The sequence below is a fragment of the Oncorhynchus masou genome, chromosome 13 (assembly GCF_036934945.1).
Source record: "Oncorhynchus masou masou isolate Uvic2021 chromosome 13, UVic_Omas_1.1, whole genome shotgun sequence".
Classification (NCBI taxonomy): Eukaryota; Metazoa; Chordata; class Actinopteri; order Salmoniformes; family Salmonidae; genus Oncorhynchus; species Oncorhynchus masou.
Window position 1 is genome coordinate 38,663,359 of NC_088224.1, and position 9,908 is coordinate 38,673,266.

The 9,908-nt window shown below is 42.0% G+C and overlaps 1 protein-coding gene across 1 annotated transcript; it reads right to left on the reverse strand.

Annotated features, from left to right (window-relative positions):
- Window positions 1–4,520: 4,520 nt before the first annotated feature.
- On the reverse strand, window positions 4,521–9,495 carry LOC135551430 (germ cell-specific gene 1-like protein). Its single transcript, XM_064982647.1, has 6 exons — window positions 9,225–9,495; window positions 8,171–8,365; window positions 7,454–7,501; window positions 7,101–7,259; window positions 6,837–6,948; window positions 4,521–4,932 (listed from the first exon to the last, which is right to left on the reverse strand). Exons 1-6 carry the CDS (start codon window positions 9,418–9,420, stop codon window positions 4,521–4,523), a joined length of 1,122 nt encoding a protein of 373 aa, XP_064838719.1. The 5' UTR covers window positions 9,421–9,495.
- Window positions 9,496–9,908: the final 413 nt, after the last annotated feature.

Sequence of the window (9,908 nt, forward strand, 5' to 3'; positions counted from 1 at the left end):
CTGTATACTGGTATTGTTTTTACTATATAGTGTATACTGGTATTGTTTTTACTATATACTGGTACTGTTTTTACTATATACTGTATACTGGTACTGTTTTAACTATATACTGTATACTGCTATTGTTTTTACTATATACTGTTATTGTTTTTACTATATACTGTATATTTTTGGGACTTGATATTTAGCTTTGGAATGTTTTGAGAAAGGGTAAAGAGTATTGAGAGCTGGTAAGAGGGGTTTAGAAAATGAAAGCAAGCAATGAGTAATCTGTTGATAATACTTCATACCAGACGTGCTACTCATTAGCGAATCATTTGTTAAATATTTTGATATGTGTACCAATAAAGCAATAATAGCAAAGGTAGAGCAAACTTAGGATAATGTTTTAGGACCTTTTAGAGATTGTGTTTAAAATGTAACTTGGTCCGTGTTGACATAAAGACCTTGATCTTGATACCGACAGACACAATCTAATATAAATGTCAAGGGCTAAATACTGTAGACTCACACAATGCCAACGACGATACAATTCTTTATGGCATTTACCTCATGAAATCTCCTCTTTTCGAAGTAAACATTTTAAAATACTTCACTCAGAGTTTGCCCCTGTTATTGAAGGTTAAGGATTGTGAGTTTCAATTTGTTTCTTTGTCTTAATATTATCCTCTGAAAATGATAGACACAAACGTTATCTAGGTGCTAATGCTTGCACTGAAATTATTGCTGAACAATCAATCATAAAGCCCTTCTTACATCAGCTGATGTTACAAAGTGCTGTACAGAAACCCAGCCTAAAACCCCAAACATCAAGCAATGCAGATGTAGAAGCACGGTGGCTAGAGAAAAACTCCCTCGAATGGCCAGAACCTAGGAAGAAACCTAGAGAGGAACCAGGCTATGAGGGGTGGCCAGTCCTCTTCTGGCTGTGCCGGGTGGAGATTATAACAGAACATGGCCAAGATGTTCAAATGTTCATAGATGACCAGCAGGGTCAAATAATAATAAGCACAGTGGTTGTAGAGGGTGCAACAGGTCAGCACCTCAGGAGTAAATGTCAGTTGGCTTTACATAGCCGAACATTCAGAGTATCTCTACAGCTCCTGCTGTCTCTAGAGTTAGAGAGCAGGTCTGGGACATGTAGCACGTCCGGTAAACAGGTAAGGGTTCCATAGCCGCAGGCAGAACAGTTGAAACTGGAGCAGCAGCACGACCAGGTGGACTGGGGACAGCAAGGAGTCATCAGGCCAGGTAGTCCTGAGGCATGGTCCTAGGGCTCAGGTCCTCTGAGAGAAAGAAAGATAAAGAAAAAGAGGGAGACAATTAGAGAGAGCATACCTAAATTCACACAGGACACAGGATAAGACAGGAAAAATACTCCAGATATAACAGACTGACACTAGCCCCCCGACACATAAACTATTGCAGAATAAATACTGGAGGCTGACATAGGAGGAGTCGGGAGACACTGTGACCCTGTCTGATGATAGCCCCAGACAAGGCCAAACAGGCAGGATATAACCCCCCCCCCCACACACACACACACACACTTTGCCAAAGCGCAGCCCCCACACCACGAGAGGGATACTTCAACCACCAACTTACCATCCTGAGACAAGGCCGAGTACAGCCCACGAAGATCTCCCCCACGGCACGAACCCAAGTTGTCATAAACTTTAGATTACATTACCGTCAAGTTTCATTAGATAAAAATGGCCCTTTTAATAGTTCTTAGAAAGATAGGTTGTGTAGCAAGACAACATCAAATCTGTCTATCAGATGATTATTTGTGTTCTTTGTTTTTGATTATTTGTGTGATCTGTGCTTCCCCCCTCTGTTTTTGTACACAATTTGTGTTGCTGTTTTGATTTAAAAGTATTAGTGTGAAATAAAGCATTCCACTTCAAGAAAATGTTTTTTTTTTAATGTTTGATACATTATTCATAGAAATGTCTATTTTCTGGTTGGAAATGTCAACATTACATTTAAAATCGATCCATACAAAATGTAAACTCTTGCCAAAGACATTCCACACAGTATTGTCACGATCTTATAGGCTACCATTTTGTTTTAATTTAAATTCTCTATCATTTACCACATACATCTGAATAATCCTACATGCTTGAAGAGATGGCTGTCACATTTATCAATCCACCTTCCCTAGTTCCAACCGCTCTTTCTTTCTTTCTTTCTTTCTTTCTTTCTTTCTTTCTTTCTTTCTTTCTTTCTTTCTTTCTTTCTTTCTTTCTTTCTTTCTTTCTTTCTTTCTTTCTTTCTTTCTTTCTTTCTTTCTCACAATTAAATTCAAGGGCTTTATTGTCATGGGAAACATATGTTAACATTACCAAAGCAAGTGAAGTCGATAATAAACAAAAGTTCAAATGTCATATGTCTACAGTGTTGTAACGATGTGCAAATAGTTCAAGTACAAAATGGAAAATAAAGCCTGTCTTCTCTTGAGTGCCAGGTCTGCCTACGGTGGCCTTTCTCAATAGCAAGGCTATGCTCACGGAGTCTGTACATAGTCAAAGTTTTCCTTAAGTTTGGGTCAGTCATGGTGGTCAGGTATTCTGCCACTGTGTACTCTCTGTTTGGGGTCAAATAGCATTCTAGCATGCTCTGTTTTGTAAATTCTTTCCAAAGTGTCAAATAATCATATTTTTGCTTTCTCATGATTTGGTTGGGTTATTTGTGTTTCTGTCGTGGGGCTCTGTGGGGTCTATTTGTGTTTGTGAACAGAGTCCCAGGACCATCTTGCTTAGGGGACTCTTCTCCAGGTTAATCTCTCTGTAGGTGATGTCTTTGTTATGGAAGGTTTGGGAATCACTTCCTTTTAGGTGGCTGTAGAATTTAACGTGTCTTTTCTGCAGTTTGATCATTAGTGGGTATCGGCCTAATTCTGCTCTGCATGAATTATTTGGTGTTTTTCGTTTTGATGGCATAGAAGGCCCTTCTTGCCTTGTCTCTCAGCTCGTTCACAGCTTTGTGGAAGTTACCTGTGGCGCTGATGTTAAGGCCGAGGTATATATAGTTTCTTTGTGTGCTCTAGGGCAACGGCGTCTAGATGGAATTTGTATTTGTGGTCCTGGCGACTGGACCTTTTTTTGGAACAACATTATTTTTGTCTTACTGAGATTTACTGTCAGGGCCCAGGTCTGACATAATCTGTACAGAAGATCTAGGTGCTGCTGTAGGCCCTCCTCTGTTAATGATAATGCAGAGGATCTTCCCAAGGTTGCTGTTGATGCATATCCCATGGCAGTTATTGGGTTCAAATTTGTCTCCACTTTTGTGGATTGGGGTGATCAGTCCTTGGTTCCAAATATTGGGGAAGAAGCCAGAGCTGAGGATGATGTTAAAGAGTTTAAGTCTAGTCAATTGGAATTTGTTCTTTATATTCTTTCATTTCGTTTAGGATACCATCAACACCACAGGCCTTTTTGAGTTGCAGGGTTTGTATTTTGTAGTTCATTGTAGTTCATTCAGTGAGTTCTGGTAGTCTTTAATAGTTGATTCTAAGATTTGTATTTGATTATGTATATGTTTTTGCTGTTTGTTCTTTGTTATAGGGCCAAGATAACAATTTTAGATAACAATTTTCCCAGAAGTGGTTAGAGTCTATGGATTCTTCAATTACATTGAGCTGTTTTCTGACGCGCTGCTACCTCTTTTCCGTATTTCTTTATTGTTTTAGTGATTCACCATAGCGAAGGCATAGACTCAATCTCTCTCTCTTGCACCTGTGACTAGGGAGATTATTGACATAATCTTCTGCATTTGAAAGCATCTGTCTTAACCTCCAAAGCTCCCTGTGTTTTTTAATGTAATCTTTGAATCACTCTTCATTTAACTACAAGATAAAATCCTCTATTTTTGGACATCAACTGGAGATATTGAGACAGTTGTCCCAACAGACAATTCCCAGGATCTGTCCAGTTTATGTAGAAGAACTGACATGACATGAAAACTGACATGATTTTTATTTATTTTATTTTACCTTTATTTAACTAGGCAAGTCAGTTAAGAACCAATTCTAATTTTCAATGAAGGCCTAGGAACAGTGGGTTAACTGCCTTGTTCAGGGGCAGAACGACAGATTTTGTACCTTGTCAGCTCGGGAATTCAATGTTGCAACCTTTCGGTTACTAGTCCAACACTCTAACCACTAGGCTACGCTGCCGCCAATGATGAACAGTTACGATCAATATCAGGATAGTAATAACAGGGTTAACATAAAGACATAGAATAAAAGTGAGCTATATTATACATGTTAAATGTGGCCAATGCCAGGCATTTCTTAGTGATTATCTATATTGACCTCTACCCGGACAATACATATCACTCTCTGTGTTTGGTTTTACAGAGCTTTAGCTACTCAGATTTAATGCATGGATGGAGGTACTGAAATAATTATCACTGAAATGACTGAAATCAAGAACAGTCCATTTCACAGTTTAAAAAAAAGAAAAAAAAGTTTCAGATGGCCAGAACCTCTTTTTAACGCCTCCTCCTCCCTTCCCTCAGCACCTCTCACAGTCCTCTCTCTCCATCTCCTCCCTCTCTTCCCTGTCTAGGGCGTCCTCAATCTCGTCCATCTCCCTCTCGCAGTCCTCGCACCCCTCTGTCCCACAGCCACCAGCCATCACCACCAGCCCTCTGGGGTCTGGAACCCCCGGGCCCACCAGCGGCCCCCTTCCCCCACACATGGGGTCATTCAACGCCCCCTGATGGCAGTGCTGGAGCAGGCTGCTGACTGAGTAGATGCCCCCGTCCGCCTGCAGCACCTCGTCATAGGAGGGTGCCTGGATGGCCGCCCGGGCCTCCTCCAGACGAACACGGGCGCGGTGCTTCATCTCTATCAGCGTCTTGGTGTAGGAGTTGAGGGTGAAGACAGCCGCCGCCATGCAGCAGCTGAAGGAGATCCAGGCCAGACTGGAGGTAAAAGAGAGAAAGGATGGTAGGGCCGTGGTGGTCATTGGTTATAGATAGGCTGTAAATATGGCCTAGGAAGTTTAAAAGATGCTAATATCGGATACATACAGTGAGGTCCAGAATTAATGGATCCCTTGATAAAGGGATCCATTATTTTGTACAAACACAATTATTTTATACTAATACAATTGAGCAGAGAAAAATATTTTGTTTAACAAGTAATGAAACAAATATAATGTTTTCAATACTCCATCACCCTCCCCTTTTTCTAAAATGTTTTTTTTTTAGATTGGAGAAGACCCTTACTACGTACAGAATATTTTCAGATCCTTGATATTGTCTGTACAGTACAATTGGACTTCCCTCTTCAATTCAAACCACCCATTTTCAATGCAGTTCAAGTCCAGAAACTGAGATGGCCATTGCAAAATGTTGATTTTGTGGCCAATTAGCCATTTCTTTGTGGATTTCGATGTGTGCTTGGGGTTAATGTCTTGCTGGAAGATCCACTTGCGGCCAAGATTCAGCCTCCTGGCAGAGACAACCGGGTTTTTGGCTAAAATGTCTGGTACTTGGTCATGATGCGCTTGACCTTAACAAGGGCCCCAGGACCAGTGGAATAGAATAGCCCCATAACATCAAAGATCCTTCACCATATTTTACAGTGGGGATCAGGTATTTTCTGCATGCATTGTTTTTCGGGGGCCAAACTCACCATTGGTGTGTGTCACGCCCTGACCTGAGTATTCTTTGTTTTCTTTATATATTTTGGTTTGGTCAGGGTGTGACGAGGGTGGTATGTGTGTTTTTGTCTCATCTAGGGTGTTTGTACTGTCTAGGGGTTTTGTAGATTTATGGGGTTGTTTCCATCTAGGTGTTTATGTAGGTCTATGGTTGCCTAGATTGGTTCTCAATTAGAGGCAGGTGTTTATTGTTGTCTCTGATTGGGAACCATATTTAGGCAGCCATCTTCTTTGGGTATTTGGTGGGTTATTGTCTATGTTATGTTGCATGTTAGCACATTGTTTATATAGCGGTCACGGTCGTCTTAATCGTTTTTTTGTTTAAGTGTTCTTCGTGTACTTCATTAAATAAAGAAGAATGTATTCTAACCACGCTGTGCTTTGGTCTACTCCATACGTCGATCGTGACAGTGTGCATGGGCAAAGAGCTCTATTTTAATGTCATCTGACCACAGCACCTACTGGAGTTTGCTAAATGCTATTGGCACTTAGATTGGAACCGGTGCTATGGTCAAATGACACGAAAATAAAGGTATTTTGCCACGCACACCAGCACACATCAAAATCCACAAAGAAAAGGTTCATTGACCACAAAATCCTAATTTCGCAATGGCCATCTCGGTCTCCGGATTTAAAACCCATTGAAAAGCTGCCGTTTGAATTGGAGAGGGTAGTGCAGACAAAGGATATCAAGGATCTGAGAAGATTGTGTATGGAGGAATGGTCTAAGATCCCTCCCGATGTGTTCTCCAATTTTATAAAAACATCTCAGTGTCATTATCTTCAGTATCCTTAGTTTCAGTGTCATCTTTGCAAGGTGTAGGATGCTGGAGTATTGAAAACAGTGGATCCAATCATTTTGACTCCTATGTTTTTGAGATATTTTACTAGTTAAACAACATCTCTTTCCCTGAGAAATTGTGTTAGTATAAAATATAAATGATTTGAAAAATAAAAATAGCATAAAATATAGCTCAGTATTTATTTTATACAGGCTTTTTTTGCTCCTCTTTATTTTTAAGTGATCCGATGCTTCTGGACCCACTGTTTTCCATTGACTTGTGGTTAGAAAATGGAGACAGTGCCTAGACAAACAAACCAAACCATGGATTGCAGTCCAAAGACTGCTTTCAGGGTTACGATGCCTAAGGAGATACTTACGCAAATGACCAGCCGTAGTCCCAGGTTTGTGGTCTCCAATCTTTTGGCCCAATGCTCACAGTCAACTGGAACACTGTGGTGTACATCATATGAGCCACCATCCCCATCAGACCTAACAGAGAAAAGGTATTTGCTGACAATCCTCTATTTTATTCGACTAACATCGAATAATCAATGCTTTACCTTTTGGATATTTCTACAGAGTATTTATAGCCTTGGAATGTATCATTTTGGTGATAAGAGAAAGTTCTGCCAGTGTCTCACCTGAAAGGACCGTGCATATAGCGGCAAATGCGTTGATCTTGAGAGCGTACATCTCCTTACGGGCACAGAGACACAGCACCTCCACCCACATGAGGAGAAAGCCCATGGCCAACAGGCCTATGTACGCAAACTCTGATACTACTGACAGCCACAGCACCCCTGTCAGAGAGAGAGTGAAAGAGTGAGAGAGAGAGAGAGAGAGAGAGAGAGAGAGAGAGAGAGAGAGAGAGAGAGAGAATTAAAGATTGGACAGAGGTAGAGAGATAAAAAGTTGGCATTACAGTCCTTATTTGAAATGTAATGTTGGCGTATTAGCAGCACCTACAGTATATGTACTTTCAACGAGCACAAACCTTGCGTCTCTCCTGGAGTCAATTCAATGAAGCTTCGGCACTTCTCCTCTATAGGACAAATAGAATGTGATTAGTTACAAATCCAATTTAAGTCAGTATATTCACATGTATCTTTTAGGGCCTTGTCAAGAAAATGGACATACTGATTTAACAAGAGATCCCTTGAGTGGCTGTTCTGAGATCTTAAGACAATGCTCCAATTGGCATGGGCATTCAGGAAGGGGGCACTTTCTGTCGTAAAATAAGCCACGTTGAGAAGAGAGAGAGAAATCCACCAGATGTTTTCTAGGTTTTCCTAGGTCCGACCCTAAGACTGGACTCGAATGAAGGTTCTGTAGATCAACAGCCTAAAACAAGAGCTATCTCGTGCTTTATTCACTGTTCCAATCAAGTTCTCTGTGTCAAACAATTACTGGCTAAGGCTCGGGATTCATTTACATTTACATTTGATATTTTAGTCATTTAGAAGACGCTCTTATCCAGAGAGACTTGCAATTAGTGCATGCATTCCTTATAGCAAGGTGAGACAACCACATATCACATATTGTATCACAGTCGTAGCAAGTGCATTCATTGAGGAGATTGGATCTTACAGAACAAGGACCAGGCATCATTAGGTTCTTGGGATGAAGCCTACTTAACCCCTCTTTCTATAAGTGCAAAGCATATTCAAACAAAGGTCTGGATAAAGACCCCAATGTCTAGCCCAATGCTCACCCTCATTGTGTGCCTCGCAGGACAACCAGAAACCTGTGTGGAAGTAGCGCAGCATGTACTTGTCCTCGCCCGTCTCCCAGATGTAGTGCACCGCGTTGGCGAGGGCCTTTTTCCGACGCCTCGCCTGCTCTTCCTTTTCCTGGGGCGACAAAGTGACGTTGTTTGCCGGCTTCTTGGGGTCCAGAGTGGGACTCTCTGAGGACAACAGGGGGTAAGGGGATAGTTGGGACAGGAATGTTAAGACAGTTTTAGGTGAGATATAGAGTACCTGTTGGAGAAGCATTCCAGGTGACGCTGCTTCTTAAGAGAATGCCAAGAATCTCAAATATAACACATATTTAGATTTGTTTAACACTTTTTTGGTTACTACATGATTCCATATGTGTTATTTCAGAGTTGTGAAAAGGAAAAATGAAGAAAAAACATTGAATGAGTAGGTATGTCCAATCTTTTGACTGGTACTGTATGTGTCTAGTCTACACGCAGTATTCATGTTTTTCTACAATAAACTCCAGAAACACACATCTTCCAGCCATGTTCCTCAAAGGCATAACAAAACCACCATTTAATATTCTGCAGGGACAAAGGTCAAAAGAGCTCCCTAGTGTCAATGGAATGAAGGGGCAACAATCTACATCAAAATCCGTCAGAAATCACTGCTCTTGACGTAATCTCCCTTATGTAGAAAAATTGCACATTTACATGGCAATAGGCTTAGACAACGATGTAATCCAGGCAGTCAACAAAGTTTGAGATTACATAGATACATTGGACTATGTGGACTATGTCAACAGACCTCTGGTTGCTTTCTGTTGATACACAGTAGATTTGCTCAGAGAGCGATGGCGAAAAAGGGATAGGTGGACTTTTTGTTTTTGCTAAGGGTTCCGCTGACAAACCTAAAAAGTCATAATTGTCAGTTTCAGGATTCATGTTCAACAGGGGTTGTTCAACAGGGGTGAGTCCACAAGCATAGAGTGAGGGAAACAAATCATTAGTCACTGGGCTCCAGATTCGTTCTGGCACAGGGCGAAGAGGTGAATTAGTTCCCCACCTGTGGTGTAGGGCTGGCTGTTGTTCTGCCCGCAGTTCTTCAACTTGACCGGGGAGAGGCAGAGGGGCTTGACAACCTTGTGGGTCCCCTCGCACCAGTACGAGGTGCAGAAGGCCAGGATGGACAGTGCCAGGGCCAGTGACGTCAGGGACAGGGAGAGCAGGGAGCGGTTGTATCGTGACATGTTCTCCAGCATGGTAGATTATGGGAGTGGGGCGAGGGCCACTGCGAGAAGAAATAATGCCCCTCCTATAGAGAGACAGAGAGGTGGGAGACAGGCTGGAAAGAGAAGCGAGAGACGGGGAGAGACGGGGTGTCTCAAGAGAAGCTTGAGACGAAGGATGGTGAAACAGGGTGAGGGTGCTGGTTAGAGGACGGACGCAGGGATGACAGAGGACTGAGGAGAGACCAGCTAGAGTGAGGGCATTGACAATGAGGTGAGGTGGGAACTGTGGGGGGACTCAATGACACGGCAGAATGAGGGGGAATGGAATGGAGAGATATAGAGTGGAGAAATGGGAGTGGGGAGGGGGATTGACAGAGGGATGGTTTTAGGGAGTGGGATTAGGAAACTGTGAGCAAATGATGGGATGGAGGGATGAGAGGAGAAGAGGAGATTAGGCAGAGGCAGGATAAAGGGAGGGAATGAAGAAGAAGAAAATAAGAAGAAGAAATAGATAAAAC

Excerpts from the sequence above, each read along its gene's own strand:
- LOC135551430 (XM_064982647.1), bottom strand. The coding sequence starts at position 9,420 with ATGCTGGAGAACATGTCACGATACAACCGCTCCCTGCTCTCCCTGTCC. Across the intron at positions 7,502-8,170 it reads CTGCGAGGCACACAATGAGG|AGGAGAAGTGCCGAAGCTTC; the intron begins GTGAGCATTGGG and ends TTTGTCCTATAG. Across the intron at positions 4,933-6,836 it reads GACTACGGCTGGTCATTTGC|TCTGGCCTGGATCTCCTTCA; the intron begins GTAAGTATCTCC and ends TTTTACCTCCAG.